Genomic DNA, 20,735 nt, shown 5'->3' with positions numbered 1-20,735 from the left:
AGATGAAACCTCTTGGTTTTGTACATTAAATTTTGATTTATTGCTACATGTTGAGGAGCTTGTTTTTAAATAGACTTTAAGATATGGTCTTATCATTTCCCTGTACTTATCCATCCCTGTACTTCTCACCCTGATTTATTCTATCACTTTTTTTCAATTGTCAAAACTGGAAAAATGGGAATGACATTTTTTTCTCTTTCACTGCTACATTTTGTCTGCCAATTCTTAAGTCATTTTTAATGCATGTTTCCTCTCCTTTAGTCTACCTGTCATACTAACTTCAAGGCCAGATGATTTATCTTTCCTTTTAGATTTATTTATTCTATTTTGTGTGTATGAATATTTTGCTTGCATGTATGCCTATGTGGCACACACATGCTTGTTGCCTTCAGAGGCCAGAAAAGGATGTTGGATCTCCTGGAACTGGAGTTATAGACAACTGTGTGCAGCCATGAGGGTGCTGGGCATCAAACCTAGGTACTCTGCAAGACCAAGTTTTCTTAACCCCTGAGCCATCTCTCCAGCCCCTTATATCATTTTAAAAATAGATTGTTGTCATAACCTGCCTCTTGACTTGCCTTCTCACAGTTCATTTTCTGGTTTGCTGTCAGAGGAAACTTTGAAATGCTTACACCTCACACGAGACATTCCACTTTAAACACTCCCAAGGTTCTTCAGGACAGTGTCTGGTGAATTCTTCTACTAAAACCCTTAGCACCAGGAGAAACTGAAGTTCTCCATGAAGACCTCAAGAGTGTCTTAAGTTGGCCAACTACAAGCAAGGGCAGCATCTCTTCAACTAGATTTCATGTTTTAGCTTTTTTTATATACATTTTTTATTGATATTTATTGAACTCTACATTTTTCTCTGCTCCCCTCCCTGCTTATCCCCTCCCATCTTCAGTCCTTCCCCAAGGTCCCCATGCTCCCAATTTACTCAAGAGATCTTCTCTTTTTCTACTTTCTATTTCCCATGTAAATTAGATCTATGTAAGTTTCTCTTAGTGTCCTCATTGTTGTCTAAGTTCTCTGGGATTGTGGTTTGTAGGCTGGCTTTCTTTGCTTTATGTTCAAATGCTACGGACCAGCTCAAGGGAGCCACTCAGACCGTAAGGGAATCAGGGCGAAGGCACAGGAGAAATCAGGATACGGCGAGGAAAAGTGACACACAGACACTCTCAATGTTTTTGAGACATGCTGGTGCGATTTACTTACTTCAGTGCAGGATTATATATTATTACAAAACAAAGGACTTGGCAAAGGCATACATCATCAGATCATAAAATAGAAAAGAACGGCATAAAACAGTTTTTCAAAGAGAATCTTTAAAGATGCTTTGGCATGAGTACAAGGACTTTTGCTTTCTTACATTTGTAAAGTTACCCCTTCTTTTTTCTTGTTATTAGAGAGACCATTGTTCTTGAGTTAGCCCAACTTTATCAGCTTGTACCAGGTGGCTGACTTGGGCTCAGCTAAGTGACCTTGTGTGTCTGGGTGAGAAAGAAGAAGGCTACTATCTTCCTGGAAAACTTTCTGAGACTCATTTTGTACCATTAATCTCAACTCCTTTCCCTTCCCAACTCTCAGGGTCAGATGCTATAATTAGCCTAGGTTTTCTGGCCATAAGGAAGGTTGCATAGGCCTCCTGTTAAGTTGTACATAAATGCCTAATGCTGTTTCCCTGTAGAAGGCGTCTAAGGTTTTTTCTGCTAAGATTAACTCCTTTTATTCTACATCATCAAGGAATCGTCCTAATGATGATTTTGGCAATTCCCAGAACTGGCTACTTTTTTAAGGCTTTAATTAATAGTGGAGCAGAATCCAAAAATGTCCTCAGCAGTCTTGTTTATATCCACAACTGCCTGGAATAGTCTGATCTGTTAGCAATATGTAAGGATCACAAAGAACACACAGACAAGGGAAAAGACACACATATGGCTCCAAGGACAGCCAGGTCGAGTCAGTACTAATGGCGACTCAGGTAGCATTACACCACAACTGGTTGCCAAGGGACCGCCTGGAACACACAGCTCCTTGAAGCACCAATCCCAATCCTGCCGGCAATATTTGCCCATCCAGTCAGCATTTCTGCTACACTGGCGAGACAGCCGTGGATGTAGCATTCAAAAACCACCTATGAGTGAGTACATGTGATAATTGTCTTTCTGTGTCTGGGTTACCTCACTCAAAATAATGTTTTCTAGCTCAATCCATTTTCCTGAAAATTCAAGATATCGTTTTTTGGTTTTTTTTTCTGCTGTGTAGTACTCCATCGTGTAAATATACCACATTTTCCTGATCATTCTTCAGGTTCTTTCCAGGTTCTGGCTATGACAAACAAAGCTGCTATGAACATAGTTGAGCACATGTCCTGTGGCACAATTGAGCATACTTTGGATATATACCCTAACGTTTAGCTTTAAAAGCCACACTTTGCATTTTTCTCATTTATATCTCCCTATTAACACTTAAAAATGTTTCCGTGACATTCATACCCAAGGAAGAACCATGGGAAAGCTCTGAGCTCTGTGACAAACACAGCCACTCGCATCACAGTTTGAGGACCATGGGCCGAGAGTTTAAAGTAAGATCCATGCAGGTCCCATTTTCTTTCTTGCCTCCGTGCACCCTGTGATCTCCTGCTGTACAGAATTGACAGCCAGATTCTGCCTCCTTTTGCATGTTCTGCCTTCATGATGAGATCACCTCCTTCTCTGCCCAGGAGCCCCAATTCTGCCCTGCTGTATTGCAGAGTCACCCTAACAGTCTCTGACTAATCCCCAATATGACCCTCAGAAAATTCACCAATGAGTTTTCATTATACTTAAAAATAACTTGTGATATGCCAGTTTTTTCCCTGGCGTAATGTCTTCACCTCTGCCTTGTGAGGTTATGAAGGCAGTGTCAAATTTTACTCTCTCTTAGGATACTGTTGTCATTCAATAAATGTCATGTGCTGTATGGAATAATTAATTCCAGGACTAGGCATAACACATGCCTGTAGTCCCAGTACATGGGAGATACATGTAGGAGGATCAATATTTTAAGACCCCAATTGCATAGTGAGTTCCAAACCAGTCTTGGCTACATGAGACCCTGTCTCAAAAAAAAAAAAAAAGAAAGAAAGAAAGAAAGAAAGAAAGAGAAAAAAAACAATTCAAACTGAAACTCAATTCCAAACTCTAATGAATTTGATGACTGACCTTTAGATCATTAAAAGTGTTTCTCAGCCAGTACTTTGTATACTCTAGGGATATTGTAAAATATTTCCTACTGGGAGAAACGTTGCCTCTTAATCATTTGTCAATGAACAACTCTAAAATCTGTATTGTCTTAATAATATAAAACAGCAAACATTTCCTCTCCGCTACCCCTTTATGTTCAAACTGAGTTCACACACAAAACAAATACCTTTGTCATTTAAGTTTTTGACATTTTTAATATCCTCATCAAAGCTAAGTAGATTTCAAATCCACACATGATAATCTATTTTATGTATGTAACATGAGGGCCAGCTTGTTGGGGTTTCTGTCCCACCCGGGTACCCCACAACCGGCAAGTCCCAAAGAAAATAACACAGAGTCTACATTAGGTTATAAACTGACTGACCCATTAGGTCAGGCTACTTATTAGCTCTTATAACTTATGTTACCCCATTTTCCTTATCTACGTTAGCCACATGGCTCAGTACCTTTCCTAGCGGGGCAGCTTACATCTTTCCTCTCCGGTGGTCTGGGCAGAACTGCTGAGGGAGCTTCCTGCTTTCCAGAATACTCCCAGTCTCTTTGCTCCACCTCTACTTCCTGTCTGGCTTTCCCGCCTATACTGCCTGCCTGGCCAATCAGCGTTTTATTAAAATATGATTGACAGAATACAGACAATTCTCCCACACCATATGTACATTTTGCGAATGTCCTAATTTTAAAAGTGATGTTTTGGATCTTTTATAATTTTTTTAAGGTATTAGTAGTATTTTGAAATTTTCTAACTCTTTCCCTTTGCATGCCAGCTTCCTTACGATCTGAACTAAACCATCAACATGCAGCTTCAATTGATTTATTACGGCATAATCACCATCAAGAACTGGCAGCGGCTAAAATGGAGCTAGAACGAAGCATAGACATCAGCCGAAGGCAGGTAAATGTGAGCACATCCTGCCGATCCCTTAAATCTGGGTCTCCCGAACCCTCCCGCTAGGAGAGGGACTTTGAAATAACTGCTAATTGCACCAGTTATTATCAACATGATCAAGAGTTTCCTTTCTCACAGAGAGGAGCAACCTTACTTTTGTATGTCAGTTATACAGTTACATTTTATTTTGTGACCTTTTGATGGAATATTTTACATTTTGTTTACATCTTAGGAAAAATAAATAATAAAATATAAACAAAATATAAAGGGAAAGAACAGCTCTATTCCATAGGATGAGCCATGACAATACACTGTTCTGTGTCTGGGAGGTCCACTGGGGTAGTTGGTAGCCACATAGGCCAGGTTTGTCTAGTGCGACCAAAACTTCATTTTGAATTTTATGTATTTTAACTGAAACAGTCACATTGCATGACTCAACTATATAGGAGGAGTAGATCCTCAAAAAGAAGAAAAATAATTGATACTTCCAAAGTATTCATTAGCCACTACTGCTTATACATTTTAGACTTTGCTCTGTGGTCCAGTATGATTTTTTTCTTTAATTTGTAATCTGTGATTGTGACAAAATGTATGTATGGAAGGAAGCAGCAGTAGGCACTGCAGAGAATGCTGCTGTTAACTTATTACAATCACAGGGTTTACCTCCTTGGTAATCATGTTAAGTGGTCAGCTTGGACTTTTTGCTACGATCTTTTAAATGAGCCACCTTGTAACGATTGAGGGAAGTTACTCTTTGACTGTGTCTACTGTAAATGTCTACTTTATGGATCTCATAGAAACATTGACTTGTAGGGAAATCCTTTCTAGATAGGCAACTGTTAGGACAGCAGTGGAAGCAGGCAAAGTCCGCCTCTCTGAAGAATGGAACGTGTGTGTTGGGTCGGGGGCTTCCTAGATGGAAATCCTTTTGAGAGTAAAGGACAGTGGTACCAGCCGTTTACTACAAGGGCTATACAGCTTACTAAGAGAGCCGTGTTCTACTCTTGACTCTGCCGTTGGTCATAAATTATCTTTGAGGAAAATGATCGTGTCAGTAGTGATTTCCTCATTCTAAAACAAGCAAGCTATGCATTCACCGTCTTTTGAGTCCCTTGCATTCCTGATATTGCAACTATATTCATGTAAGTTTTTCTTAGCGATATGGAAGAGAAAGGGCCTCAAGGTTTTCTCATTTTAAGCAGTTTGTTTTTGAAGCCTTGTCAGAATGATTATACTTAATATTCAGAGTTGTCCTTTTCTATCCCTCATACACAGAGAACAAATCTGTAGAAAACATTATAGCATTCTTTGTGTTTTGCAGAGTAAGGAGCACATGTGTAGAATAAGTGACCTACAAGAGGAGCTACGGCACCGAGAGCACCACATCTCAGACTTAGACAAGGAGGTCCAGCACCTCCATGAAAACATTAGTACCCTAACGAAAGAACTGGAGCTTAAGGGAAAAGAAATTCTCAGAATCCGAAGTGAATCCAACCAACAGATGAGGTACGCCAGTAGCTACGGCAGGAGATAGATGCCTTGTTGACTAGAATATTGTTTGAGACACGCAAAGCATGTGCCCCTAGTTTTGTGACTAGTCTGCCCTCCCAATAATATAGTAAAGACCACTTTTTACTATGTGGTGGGGATGATATCATTTGGAAGATACAATGTCTGCATTTTGATGATGTATTTATTATTCATTAGTTTTGGGAAATGACCATAATTAAAGATTTTTAAATTTTTATTAGAGAAAAGCATTAAAGGAGACAAAATTTAACATTAACCAGACAATTACAGCAAACTATATAGCTTAATTTAACCTGTTTACAATAATTTTCCAAATATTATACCAAAAAAGGGGGCATTTCAAATCTGGTAGAACATAAGAATTTTGAAAACTTGACTTCAGAATGACATTTTCTTAACTGAAAATAAATTAAACAGGTTGCATGAACAAGATTTAAACAAGAGACTTGAGAAAGAGCTGGATGTCATGACAGCAGACCACCTCAGAGAGAAAAATATCATGCGGGCAGATTTTAATAAGACTAATGAGCTACTGAAGGAAATAAATGCAGCTTTACAAGTGTCGTAAGTCATATTGCATTAAAGAAAATTCATGTGTGGATAATAAACCGAGGAGCACTGTGTGTAAGCTCAGCTTCACTGTTCGAATCTAATAAGGCAATGATACTTAGTGAGGAAGACTTAAGTACTGTATTAGAGATGTAAGTAGTATCAGTGTGCTATTATGTTCTTTAATTAGGATAAGGCATGGGATGATTTTGCTTCATTTGCTGCGATTGCCACAGGCCTGCTAAAACCATACGTATCTTAAGAGTGGCCCCCATCATACATCACTTCCATGATGACGTCTCAAAGTGTCTTCGTAATATAAAGTCTTTAGTACATTGTGAACAATAGAAATTTTATAAGGCCAGGCTTCAGTTAGCAATGCATATTTCACAAAAGGCAAAATATCCTTCAAAGCAAACATACACTTTGAACACTATGATTCAAGTTAGCAAGAACATTGGTAGTTCCCAGGGAAGCAAAAGAGCTGAGACTTCCTGTCCTGTCCTAGGATACTGCTTGAATCTCTACAGTTAGCATTTAAATGTTTTTTTTTTAATACAAGGACTCTATAAAGTAAAATCATTACAAATAAAGTTATTGCTCAAGTTTAGTAAGCCCATTATTCAAGTCAAGATTTGTATGTATTTCCTAACGTTCATTAAGAAGATTAATAGCCCCGTCTTTTCAGGATCCTTACAAACTGCTGCAGACAACTCACTTTGAATCCAGTCTGTCTCTCTCACCTACGCCTGGTCTCCTTAGGTTATCTTAGGCTTAACCTACTCTAAGCTGCTGCTGCTGACTCACTCACTGATAGTCCTTTCTCCAGTTATCCAGATACTTCAGTAAAACGACAACTAAGTCAACACTACCCAGCGGGTCGGACTCTTTGTTTTCTTCTGCATCTGTTACCCCCACTTACCTACCTCAAATGTAGATACCCTCGTCACCGCTTCTGTCCCCGTAACCGCTCAGTCTCAGCCAGGACAGGCACAGGTGCAGACACACGTAGACACAGTCATGTAGAAAGAGGCCCCAGTGCTGGTTTCCTGGAGCGGACTCTGGGATGAGGCGCTCTTTCTGATACGCCCTTGCCCTTTTGCCCTCTTCGCGTAGTGCTCGTGTGGTGAATTTGTCCTGAGTAAATTTCAGGATGGGGTTCCCACTCAGTGAAGTTACCCAGAAAATGGAGAACCTCATTATTTCCAGAAACTCAGTAATGTGTTCTTTGCTCTTTTTTCAGCCAATTTTTAAGTTTTGTTTTTCAGCCATCATGCCCTCCCATGTCTGCAGTGCAGCAGGACACACATGTAACAAATTTGGTAGAAATCAGATAAGATCAGCCTCAGTGGCATGGCGCTCACACTTCCTGACCTTTGTGTATACTGTGCAGACACTGATATCCTGCTGGCCCTCTTCACATCCTGAAAGAGCACACTCAAACAAAGAACAGTCTGTGTCTGTCTGTGTGTCCTGACATCGCCTTAGAAATAGTAATTTACAAAAAGGAAAGGGTGTGTCTGTTTGAACATTATTCTTTTCTGTGGTTATGCTCCTTAAGAAATTTTAATAGACAGCAAATATTAATATCTCTATATTTTAATCTTTTAATAATTGAAGAATTAGTATTATTAATAAGTAAAATATTTTGCCTTATTTTTTAAAACAGGCATTCATTTTATACTTTGCCTTGGGTCCACACTAACCAGCCACATTTCTCTGGTTTTACCTACTAACATCATATAATTGTTCTTTAGCTTTAGATAATCACTTGTTTAATTAAAGTCAAATCATGTACACTTATTTTTGACTCACACTGTCCCTCAGATTTTTCCCTGATAACAAAAATGTTCTGTATTGGCTCTTCTCAGTCTAGTAGGCATTAGCCATGAGTGGTTATGCAACACTTGAACTGTAGCCAGTGTGACTGAGAACTTAAATTCTAATTCACCATAATTATGGAAATGCAAATAACAGCCAGTGGACTAGAAGCTAGCATACTGGAAAGCAGTACTGGATGCTTTGGGGTTCAGAAATATTTGTTGTATAAAAAATGGTTAGGGTTTATCATTTTAGTCTTTGTGGGTTTGTTATTTGTTGGTTTGTTTTTTTGAAACAGGATTTCATGTAGTCCTCGACGGACCTTGAACTCTTGCTTTCCCTGTGACTCTCCCAAGGGTTGGGATGTCAGGTGTGGACGGTCACTCCTGCCCAGAGATTGCTTTTGATTGTTTAGGTTTACTTTAAGTTAGCCGCTCACTCTACTGAAGCAAAAAGATCATTTCTCTGTGAGAACTATCAATTCTGTACATGCATGTTAGATAGGCCAGTAATTTCTATGAGGATATGCTCTGCCATATAACTTAGTTTGAGTCCTTAATCTCCAAAACTCCAATGATTTTATAGTTGTTTGGTTCTTTGTTTAATTTTAATAAGCTTTGAGGATGTCTGGAAGTAGCTGTGGTCTTGTTAACACAAAAGAAAATTTCAGAAATTATCAGAAAAGTTCAACTGTGAAATGCTTCAGTCTTGTTTCTTTTATATGTAACAGAATTCATAAAATGTAATTTCTGGGCTGCATGTGTTCCTGGTAATTGTTCAGCTCTACAGTCTCTAGTTATTGATTTTCTTGTCAGTTGGGTCTTATAAAGCAACTGGAGGTAGATGATAACTTGGAAAACATATTGTACGGTTTAATACAGGACTGTGTTGTTCATGAGCTATGGAAAATTGACCTCTATACTCTGAGATAAACACATGTTTTTATGCACACCCAGACACACATACACACCGAGAGATATGCGTGGCTAGAGTCTTGTAGTGACCCTAGTTAGCAATCCCATGTGTTCTGTTTCTTCTTTCCATAAGCAGTCTTTGTATTACTTTTTAATGGTAATCTGAAAACACAATGAAAATAAAATTGGATTCTACCTGCCATATCAATGTTCAGGGACCTGACTTTTATGAATTCGGGTCAGAAGCATATTTCATCAAGGCCATTTAAGAACTATGGAGCCAGCAGACTTCCTTGTGATGGGAAGGGTTAGAGCACGGCTGGCGTAGTAGTACATGCCTGTAACACTTGCACTTGGGCAGACCAAAGTAGGGCATCTCTGAGTCTACATCAAATACAAGATATAAACTGAGGCCTTGTGTCAAAGAAAGAAAGGAAGGATGGAAGAAAGAAAGCAGAAAAACTTTAAAACAAACAAACAAAAACCCAGAAAACAAACAAACAAACAAACAAACAAAATCAAACTTAGGACCCCTCCCCCCAAATCTCCTGATTCTTAGTCATCCTTTGCACCCAGCCTTTTAGATGCACTGTTGGTCTAGGGAGCTGCCCACATGGCTGTGGAAGGGAAAACACTGACTAGTGTCGCCTTGAAGTGGATATTGAATGGTACTGAGTTCCTTCCTATTAGAATGTTGGATGAGCTTTTTGTACGTTTGTAAGATATAACTGTTTTATAGTAGTTTCTTGTTCTCTCCTTTAATGCTTTCCTATCTATACTTAGAGCTTGCTTCCTGTCGATACTTTGTCTTCATTATTATCTAGTTTTTTGTTGTTGTTGTTAAAATTGTTGCTGGTGTAAATATATGTCGTGGGAGAATTAGCTTATAGTAACTCCATAGGTAAAAATGTTTCAGCTGAGCTAGGTGTGCTGGTGTACACACTTTTAATCCCAGCACTTGGGAAGCAGAAGCAGGTGGATCTCTGAGAGCTAGAGACTAACCTGGTCTACATAGTCGGTTCCAGGCAAGCCCGGGTAACACTATGAGACTTTTTCTAAAATAATAAGAACATGATGCTTCAGTTAAATTAAAACACATACTTGAACGGGTAGATCTTTACAACTAAAAGAGGTTCCAAACCTGTAAATGATTGTCTTAGTTTCACTTAACTTCTTCTCATTGTTCTGCAACAAAAATAACATCAAGGGTGGGGTTTACCTGCGTTTCTACCTGCTCTTCTCAGGCCTGGGAAGTGGCTCCAAATGGACTTTGCTTTCAACCACAAAGGCAGCACTCCAGTGACATCTTGTGGCTGCTCCAGCACAAAGCCCAAAGGCCTTTTCCCTCTTGAATAGGTAGAAGTTTTAAACATAAATAGAAAACTGAAAAGCTTGGTTCATAAAATGCATACAGGCAATTCTTTTCATATTGTAATCAATTTGCAAGACAATTCTGTGACCACAAAGGATATCATTTATTGTTGTTTAGTACACACTGTCAGAAGAGGGAAGGGGGAAATGTGCTGAGATATGCTGTGTGTGTAACTTCGGTGCTGACTTAGCCAAGTCCCAGGACCAGGGACAGTTACCATCATCTGGCTTCTCACTTCCCCATCCCCTGAGAGCAACAGTCAGGGGCAGGATGAAAAGCTAGACATTTTTCTCCAAATAATTTGTTTGGCTTGGATTAATGGTGGGCTTGTATGACTTCAAAATACAGAGATTGTCTACTCTCTAGGATTTGCCCGATGGGACAGTGACAGATCACTGGTATCTGCATCATCTAGAAATTACTCAATACTTGTTAAGTAAATTTTTTCAAGACTCTTCGTTAGCCACAACTTAGTAAGTTTTAATTCTACCTTATCTATTCTGAAAATAATAAAACATAATTGCTTTAATTATTTATTATTTCTGAAGCAGTTTTCTCCCATACCAAGGCAGCAGCTTGCATTTATATTCCTTTTTATCAGCCCTGCCTCTGCTCTTAGCCTCTGCATGATCCGTGTCCCCTATGCTCATAAAGAATAGCCCATGTTTAGTCTTCAGTGGCATCCACGTCTGTTCACAGTCTCTTGCCATTCAGGAGAAAGTAGGCCTGCCAGAAATTGTGATTATCTTTTTTTAACTGATGAGGGTTTTTTAACTGGTCCTTTTTAGCAGATGACGTAGAGTTTTAAAACTGCATTCCCCATAAATGAAACAAGAGGATGTCATTCATGTGTGTCTTTTGTTCCCCCTATGTATCTTTTCTTGTTCTTCATGTGTGTCACAAACCTCATCACACAATATTGTATTGATGGTAATCACTCCTAACTGTCACTGACCTGAGTGTGTGAAGTTCCTTCACAGAGCCTAGCTCACCCCACTCACATCCGAGGTAAAGTGGATAGACCCCTCCAGACACAACCTGTGGCGGGAGCACTTAGTGTCTCTTATTCCTGCAGAGCCTTTAGCAACTGCAGCTCTTGAGTCAGTAACCATGCTTGCAAGTCTTGCGTTACATCTGTGTCTATTTAACTGAACTAATTGAAAACTGTAGGTATTTATTAGAACAGGATGCATCTGAGTCCTATCGGTGAGATAAAGGTTTTCTCGTTTATAGACTAGAAGAAATGGAAGAAAAGTACCTAATGAGAGAATCAAAGCCAGAAGATATACAGATGATCGCAGAATTAAAATCCTTGCTTACGGAGAGAGACCAGGTCATAAAGAAACTAATTGTAAGATATTTTCTTTTTAGTACAACTATGTTAGTAATCGATAAACTATTGGTTGGGAAGGCATGGGGAAGTGTTTTTGAATAATGCTAAATGAAAATGAAAAATGAAAAACCTGTGTATTGTGATCAAGTTTATTAGAATGTAATTTCAAATTTAAATATGGCATATATTCTAGTGGGAATTTCATACTTTTCTTCAGTGTTTTTATTGAAATATTTTAATACATATTAAATGTTTAATAGAGCCATTACCATTTAATAGTTAACATCCTATATGTAGGGATGCATATTGTACATACAGAATTAGAACTAAGGAAAATCTGTTAAAATGGCTGGGAATTAGTCTGCGTTGTCAACTTACAGATTAGTCTCTTTTTATGCTGCTGTTTGTTTTGTTTTGAGATAGAGTTATGCTATGGAGCCCTTAAAACTCACAGCAATCCTCCTGCCTCAGTATCTGAAGTTCTGGAATTACTGGCAGGCATCACCATGCTTGGTTCACACGAATTGTGTTAATTTCCTATAGTGTGTTCCAGCTACCGCTGATCAGGAGAGCTATCGAACCATCGCTCAGGAGACTGGGGTAGGAGGATCTTAAGTTTGAGGCCAACCTGAGCATTATATCAAATTCAAGAATTTTTTGGTATACTCAAGAAGCTGTCTCAAAAGCCAAAACCAAACAAACAAACAAAAAGAAAGGTTTCATAGCCCAGTTTAGGAATAACTCTGTGCTCTGTCAGGGAGTTGGGATGTTCCATGTGAAGGACACTCAAAAGATTTTTAACAATAAACTTACTGTCTTAATTAAAATCATTATTACTTGGGAAAATAGATATACAAATGTTTGAAAATGTATAAAATATTTCAGAATTTTCTAAAATGCTCTATCCTGGTCAGTAATCAAAATGTTGCTGTTTATTGCCACTAATAAATGAAACTCTTCATAGTAAAAGTGAAAACAACACACTAATCACCTATAGTTCCTTGATTGCTTTAATTACACACTCTGAATATTAGCATGTCACAGCACAAGACCAATATTCTCACATCCTTTAAAAATTACTTTTATGATTTAGATAATTCCATCCGTTTTCAAGACTGGGAAGTTGCTTTTGAAACCCACAGGGATGATGAGGGTCCAGAGAGGGGGCCCAGGGGTAGGCTGTGGAGAGGATTTCCTGTGGCTGCAGCCTGCCAGGCACCCGGTTTTCCTCTTCTACCCAGCAACAGCAGACTCAGGAAGAACCGCTGTTCCATTTAGGAAGTGAGCAGGCATAGCAAGTGCAGTCATCTGTGGCCCCAAGTCACTATTTATCTTTCCAGTTACTTCTTGAAAGGTTACAACTACAATGTATTCATGCTCACCATAGGGCAGATCCAGGATTGTAACCAAGGGCAGGTCTGCACTGTTTCTACAACACAAGCGTCCCCTAAACCTCAGGGCATGTGGGCCAAGACGTCAGTGGCAACTAAGATGGTTAGGAAGAGTCTGGTTGTGCTGAACTACTAGAATCGAGCCCAGTCCGAACACAGCCCATTTTCTTACCCCGCTGCTCTATCAGCTGTGGCCTTCCCAGTCTGCTTCTTCAGTTAACACATTGTACTCATGACTCCAAAATGATTTTCTCTCTGTAGAGACCATTCATTTTTCTAGTACCATGGCTATAATACATACGATGTCAAAGGAAAGACGAGATGAGATCAAATCCATTTTCAGGTATTGAAGGATAATATATGGTGGTATAATCTTCACATATGGAAACCACTCAACCATATACGCTAACAGAAATTCTTAGGGTCGGCGCCTGGCCCTGGCAGCCCTACCGCAGGAGGCTGGGTTACCCGTTCTCAATAGGCCAATTAAACAGACAATAGCGAAAAGCAGGGAAAAATCTATTACATGAGGCCACGTGAGAAGAGGTAAAAATAAGTCTCATGGCCCTCTCCCCTGAACCCTAGTGCCCATCTGTGGACTCCAGACATGAGATTGAGGTTTGAATACCCGAGAAGAAGTGGACATAACTTAATAGTCCTGACCCAGATGTCTTCTTGTCCATCCTCATTGTCTTTGCTCCAGTCTCCCTGACAAGGTGACCTGATAACCTGTCAGAAATGTTTGAAATCCTGTTTGGGGACAAGTTCTCCGTCTGCCTGACATCTCTGTCTTTTCCTTTCTGAGCATGAGACTCAGAAAATTCCAATTCATTGGGGGACCATTGTTACTATACTCTGGCAGCTGTGTCTTCAGTGTTACCCTCATTCATGTCAGGACAGTTGTGTGTATACACACCTCAAATACAAGTGAGACCCACTCAGATGCCACAGTCCGCACCACAAGGAGACCTAAGACTCAGCAGATCTTGTCTTGAACGAAAGGGTATTAAATGGTATGGTTACGTCCCTAGGCCTAGCGTTCAAAACGTGCTAAAAGCTGACCTGCTAGCAAGCTTTAAGGCACTGGCAGTCAGGCCTAGACATGTTTAAACAAAATACATAAACCTTTATAGTTTATTAAATTTTTAATCAACTGGCAGTCATACAATTTAAGTTTGTAAATCTATAATAGAAAATGTTGAAAGGCTGTTTATAATTCTTTTGTATAGGAGGATAATAAATTTTATCAGCTGGAATTAGTCAATCGAGAAACTAACTTCAACAAAATATTTAACACAAGTCCTACTGTTGGTGTTATTAACCCCCTGGCTAAGGTATGTGCCACAGACACTGTAAAGCAGGGATGTGCTTAAGACCTGGAGGGAAATGGGCTAAGTTATGTGGAGCAAGCAGCATAAGGGTTTCTTAAGTGTAATAATTTCCTACTAAAGTTTACTAATTCTTTGTTCATTTTCAAAATGAGCTACTCATCTATTGGTAATTTATACTCCTTAAATATTTTATTAATATTGAATCACTTTGACTCTATCTTTGTTTTCATATATCTAAAGAAAAGCAAACTTCTGATGCAAATTAATTTATCGTCATTTCCTTATTGATCACAATAGTTTGTGCAGCTCAGAAAGGCTCCAGCCCCAAATGCCAAACAGTTCTCCCTAGCTACAGGCCTCCGCCAGAAGGTGAACCTGTAGAACAGCTCTCCCTAGCTACAGGCCCTCCGTCGTAAGGTGAACCTGCAGGCTTCACTTTCACCTTCTTTGACTGTTCTTGACAATTAGGTATAACTGTTTCTGATTCTGTATTATTTATTCTCTGAGAACAAACGGAAGAGCCTTGAATTAGATCTGGCTAACTTATCCATCATTGCCCAACTTTTCCCCCAGCCCTAGTCTTTGTGCACAGTGGGTAGTCAGTAAAATGTGTTAAACTGTAAAAATGTATCACATTTTTTTAAAGTTTTTTTTAAGTTATTCTATGAATAAAGCCAGTGATGAATAAATAATTGTATATGCTGATTTCACATGGACTGTGAACCTCTTAGGAGAAGTCAATAATAAAATAAAGCTTATATTAAAGCTGTTTTTAATCCATATTTTATTGCTTTACATTTTGCTTATTTCTGCTATGCCCTTACCCAGAAATTTTATTTTCAAAGCTTATACAATTTTCTCTGTTTAGAATACCAAACTTACTCTTTCTTCAGGAGTGTTCCAAACTTTGAACTTTAGTGTTTACAAACTAAAAAATGATAGCTCTTTCTTTAGAACTTCACATAGAAAGCTCTCAGTAAATAATTGAATGAGTGAATGAAATTAATTTTATCTTGGGTTTTTATTTGATTTTTGGAAGTCTCCTGTGACCTAGGCTGTCCTTAAACTTACTTCATAGCCAAAGCTGGCCTTAAATTCACCCTGTAGCCAATATTAGCCTTGAACTTGTCCTGAAGACCTGGCCAGTCTTGAACTCACCCAGTAGCCAAGACTGGCCTTGAACTTACCCTAAAAGCCAAGGCTGGTCTTAAACTCACCTGTAGCCAAGGCCAAGGCTGGCCTTAAACTAATACTGATCCTCCTCCCTCTACCTTCTCATTGCTTGGATTATAGCTGCCTGACATCTGTCTTTAATTTTATTATTAAAATTAATAATTTAGATAACATTGCTTTTAGTTAGAAAATAATTTAAGGTTTATGTAACCAAAGAATACTAAAGAATTTGATGCATTTATCAAAATTAATTTTTTTAGCTTTAAAACCACTACTTTAGAATTTTACCAGAAGTCTTGATTTTTTGTCTGCTTTTGTTTAGACTAGATTGGCCTTGAACTCAAAGAGTGCTGGTATTAAAAAAATAAAGTGTGCTGGGCCACCTAGCTATCAACTGTCTGATTTCTTAAAGGAAAAGGGAAAAAAAATTCTGAAACCTTAAAAATGTAAAGCCCTCTCCAGATTAGATAAGACAGTGTTGACCCTCCCAGCAGCTGTTGATCCTCATAGCTTTCCAGTGTGCACACACACAGGGCTCTAAGGCTAGAGATACACTGTATTGTAGACTGTCAGTCACAGGGGAAGTGTGCACATCATCTGCAGGACTGGATTATATTAAGTGACACAAAAGGCCTATCTTGGATATTATTTCCATTTTTTAAAACTAATTTTAGCATACATCCAATTGAAAAATATGTGAGAATATCCTAAGTGAATTACAACATACTAGTTTTTATTTTTATTTTTAATAAAGGTTGATGCTATCAATTCTAGAGCTAGGGATAAAATTTTGAGGCTGCATTTGTGTTCCTCTTACTTCTGTTCATTTTAAGTGCTGATCGGATATTAAAAACTAATTACTCTTGACTTCAGCCTTTAAACTGTGAGCTACTTCATGATATTGCCAGTTAATTAAAGATGCAGATTTCATTTTCTTTCTTCAGAAAGATGGCACAGAGAATTTAAAATCAGCTTATTTAAGTCAGCTTTAAGTCTTCAGCAAAAATGTGGATTTGTTTCAAACTATGATGCCAAGCATTTTCTTATTCCTTTTTTTTTTCCAGGCAAGAACAGCCTCCCTTTGACAGATGGATAAAGTTCATGAGCCTCTCTTTTAATATTATGTTTAACTTGATGCCTTCTGATTTTAGCCTAAACCCAGTTACCCCTGTGGTATTTGGAACTTCTCCCACCTCACTTGTTCCCTGCACCCTGCTCTCTGTCCTGTTCTGCTCTTTGCCTGGTCCATGCAATGGTTAGGGAAGAGGGGAACCACTCCTACATGGCCCTTGCCCTGTGCTTTCAGTCCTGGCAGCATGCCTATCTTTGAGGATTCCATATAGACGAACACTTTCAAGGATCACCAGACCACACTTTGGGTAACACTGGTTAATTTTAACATGACAATTTGACACAAAGGTTCCAAAAAATTTTCCATGTCAAATTTCTATTTTCTACTATGTCCTGTTGTCTTGTTGGTTCTTCTGCCGCAAATGAGGGTTCTCACATGTGTTATTTTTAACGCAGCAAAAGAAGAAGAATGATAAGTCCCCAACAAACAGGTTTGTGAGTGTTCCCAATCTAAGTGCTCTGGAATCCTGTGGAGTGGGCAATGGACATCCTACTCGCTTGGAACCCATTCCCAATTCTCCGGTCCATGACGTTGAGTTCAACAGCAACAAGCCACTTCCGCAGCCATTGCCACCCAAAGAGCCCAAGACATTTTTGAGGTGAGCCTCGTCTCACCAGTAGTTTTTGTTTTTTTCCCTTTCTTCTTTTTCACATTTTTAACTTGAGAAATTTTCATTTTTATCATTTCAGAGAATTCTGTTTTGACACTGTCCAAAGATATTTTTTTTAATTTGTCATTAGTGAATTTTCTAAATCCTAACAGAGGTGTTCACATAATTCATATGCTGAGAATTTTAATATTTATAGTTTACGGGGGTTTTATTAGTGCTAACTTTTATTTATGAAAATTTTCATTTCTTACGGTTTACGTATTTATTTCTTTTTATCGTCTTATTAAGATATATATGCATATTGCCAAATTAAAAATATAAGCTCTGTAAACTTAGCGATATAGTTAAATACAAATAAATTTAGAAACAAATCAGTTTTAAAATTATTCTAGTTTGAAGCTGCCTCAGAGCTGATTAAATATATTAAGTAAATTTTGAATGAAATGAAATTACTAAGCCACTAAAGGATTAAAATTTAAAAAGTACTGTTTTGTGCTCACTTTAATATAGCTTACTTTTCTTGTTGTCAATTCAAGTTGATTTTTTCTTTTTACTAAATCCTAATAACTCCACTAGTAAATTTTACGAGTGGAGTAGTATTTCTGCTTCTAAGCTAAGCGATTTCTAACACAGTTAATGACTAATTCTTTTAATGAGTAAGGAACTCGTAAGAATGAAAACTAGTTGAATTTGTCTCTGAATGTGTCTCCTGCTAAACACTCTGTGTTGCTTGTCTCCCGTGCGCGGGCGCTCAGGTATCAGTAGGATGCATGTGCATGTGCTCGAGGGACGTGGCCGCTGGAGCTTCCATTACACATTGTTGCGTGCCTTGTAATTCCCCCAAAGACGGTAGGGATGCTTTCGTTTCTTAAGTAGCCCAAAGAATCTTAGTTAGAATTAAGACAGACTACTTGGAGAATAGAAGAAAACCTGGTTTCTAATGCACTCTGTTGAATATCATCTGCCTATGGAATGATGGAAACTTCATGTAGCCTTGATTTGGTTACAATTTTAATTCTAGTGGAGGATACAAATGTGAGAATCAATGCTTGCGTCAGATTATGGTAATTCAAAGGGAAAAGTTGCTCAAAGAGGGAACGCTATTTTGTTCTCTCTCTTTTCCCACAAATACTCATTTTTTTAAAACTTCCAAGATGATAATATTGTATTTGCCGGTTGCTTACTTTTGGGCCTTATGGAGTAATAATTGTGATGTGGCTCCTCTGTCACTGAGATCATCTGAGCTGCCACTGTAACTCCTGTTCTCAGAGGACCCGCTCTGATGCAGAAGAGTAGTGACCAGTCCTTTACATACGGTTCTGCTGAGGGCTGCCAGTGGTGAAAATCAGTGCTTACTATTTAACTGCTTTCCCGTGTCTCTGCAAACTGTTTAATCCTGGGTTACATGTCTCTCTCTTTATGAATTCAGTCCTCCTCAGAGTGAAGCTTCCCCGGTGGCTTCTCCAGATCCCCAGCGCCAGGAGTGGTTTGCCCGGTACTTCACATTCTGAAGAAACTGTGCTGGCACAGCTCTGGTAGACTGTGACAAGAGCCTGCCTGCATCCGAATCAGTATGTGCACAGGCTTCCCTGTGTAAAGCACTGTGAATGAGGTGTTTGCCCAATCTGAAGATGCACTGTATTTGCTGTGGTAGTTATTGGAATCACTCTCTGAGGGCACTATACTCTATTATGTGTGTAATTATAACAATTATTTTTATTTGAGATGGAAGTCTTTAATCTTTGTAATTACTGCATAATAAATTTTGTTAGAACAAATGGTTTTTGTTGTTGTTTTCTATTAAGTGTGCTTTAAACACTTTTTAATACCAGGTGTAAGACTTGTCAATAAGTATCATTGCGTTAATGATCACTGTTATTCAATAGTCTTCAAATCAATATAGGGAAATATATTCTATTAATAACTTTCATTGTTGTGTATAATTTTAACTAAATTGTCAACATTTATAAATCTAGAATAAAAGAATTTATGTAATTTGTGTACTTTCAAGTATATTAATTCTTCCTGGTTTATAGCTTTTTTCCTTTTTTATTCTGGTAGATGAGATATAAACCTTCAATACAGCTATTATCTATGATTAATATTATTTAAGGTCAAAGTTACTCTGTAAAAAAGTACTATGTAAAAAGATTCTGTGTAAAAAAGTTCTACTATAATTTGTTTTAAGAGGTAGTTTATGCCAGGTGTACTGGCACATGCCTTTAGTCTCAACACTTCGGATCTCTGTGCATTGGAGCTCACTCTACATAGGACCAGCCAGGGCCATATAATGAGACCCTGTCTAAAAACAAAAAAGAAACAAAAAAACAAAAAAAAAAAAAAAACCACAGCCAGATTATCCGTTGTTTTCATAGTAGCCTACTTTCGGTTGACATATCAACACAGATCCAAAGATGTCAGACATGGATTTTTTGCTTTTTTTTGTCCACTTTTTATGACTGTATATGAACATATACTTTTGTATGCATATGTACATTTGGAGGTCCAAAGTTGATGTCAGGAATCATCATGGATCCCCTTTTCAGTCAAACCTAGACTTCTCTGAAGTGACTAGTCTTGTTAGGTCTCCTGGCTCCACCTTCCAGGACTAAAATTACAGGTGGACAGCCATGCTCACTTAGCAAGTATGTGGGTTCTGGAGACCCGAATTCTTCCAGTCCTTACATTTGTGCAGCAAGTGTCTGAGCAACCTCTCCTTCCCCACATTTGACGCACACTCTAGTTCACCTTAGCAAAACGTTTTCTGCTGTGGACTCTAAAGAATGCAGCTAGAGTAACAAGTACTGGATACGGACATTTTCAGGCCCACTCTCTTCAGTTCAGGTTTTGAGTACATAGCGAGCTGTGGAATTACAGGGTGCTGTGGAAATTCTGTTTAGCATTATCGGCTGAAACATCTCCAAAATGGATGTCAAGGCCACCATCCTTGCCTAAGAATAGCCCGAGTTATAGGCACATAAAGCATCAGTTAGACTACTCCCAAGAAGTGAAATGTTATGTGCCCAATGCTTTTCATACTACAGAAAGTCACTGATTTTATCTTTAATAACTAACTTGAATAAGTATTATCTATCAGTTGCTGGCCAGAATATATTTGAAGCTGTTGTTAGATCACTTTTTCCTGCTAATAAGTAGTTTCTAAGAACACTGTCAGCGAGTATGGAGCAGTGGCCTTTCTAATGGCCACTGTAGCTACACATGATCTTCATCCACAAAGGTCAGTGTAGCAGTCAAAACGGGCTTGTCTCAGGCCTTTCTGGAGAGACATCAATATTTCTTCACCCTACAAGGGAAGGAATCAATAGGCCAAAGATTCCAAGTCTAGCCTCACAGATAAACGAGTTTCTTTGGAGTGAGATGATTGATACAGGGGTAACCTGCACCACTGAACGTCCCACGCAACAGCCATGGGATGAAGCTCAGTGAG

The 20,735-nt window shown here is 38.6% G+C and overlaps 1 protein-coding gene and 1 long non-coding RNA gene across 14 annotated transcripts in view; one reads left to right on the top strand and one right to left on the bottom strand.

Annotated features, from left to right (window-relative positions):
- Positions 1-7,554, bottom strand: part of LOC146895868 (uncharacterized) — a 35,418-nt gene extending 27,864 nt beyond the window's left edge. Inside the window, exon 1 of one of the 3 annotated variants that reach the window (XR_015002015.2) lies at positions 7,137-7,554. This is a non-coding gene — a long non-coding RNA (uncharacterized LOC146895868). The remainder of the gene's footprint in view (positions 1-7,136) is intronic. The other 2 variants (XR_015002014.2, XR_015739033.1) reach the window with 2 other exon arrangements.
- The window catches only part of Fam184a (family with sequence similarity 184 member A), a 138,260-nt gene extending 119,195 nt beyond the window's left edge, over positions 1-19,065 (top strand). For 2 of the 11 annotated variants that reach the window (XM_085690067.2, XM_048425271.3), the window contains 7 exons: positions 4,010-4,137; positions 5,453-5,637; positions 6,079-6,225; positions 11,551-11,668; positions 14,271-14,375; positions 17,073-17,275; positions 18,717-19,065. In XM_085690067.2, coding sequence (XP_085546193.2) covers positions 4,010-4,137; positions 5,453-5,637; positions 6,079-6,225; positions 11,551-11,668; positions 14,271-14,375; positions 17,073-17,275; positions 18,717-18,798 — 968 coding nt within the window. In that variant the 3' untranslated portion in view covers positions 18,799-19,065. The other 9 variants (XM_085690069.2, XM_048425273.3, XM_085690070.2 and 6 more) reach the window with 7 other exon arrangements.
- Positions 19,066-20,735: the final 1,670 nt, after the last annotated feature.

The sequence above is a fragment of the Myodes glareolus genome, chromosome 1 (assembly GCF_982192425.1).
Source record: "Myodes glareolus chromosome 1, mMyoGla1.1, whole genome shotgun sequence".
Classification (NCBI taxonomy): Eukaryota; Metazoa; Chordata; class Mammalia; order Rodentia; family Cricetidae; genus Myodes; species Myodes glareolus.
This window is presented reverse-complemented; position numbering and strand designations above follow the sequence as displayed.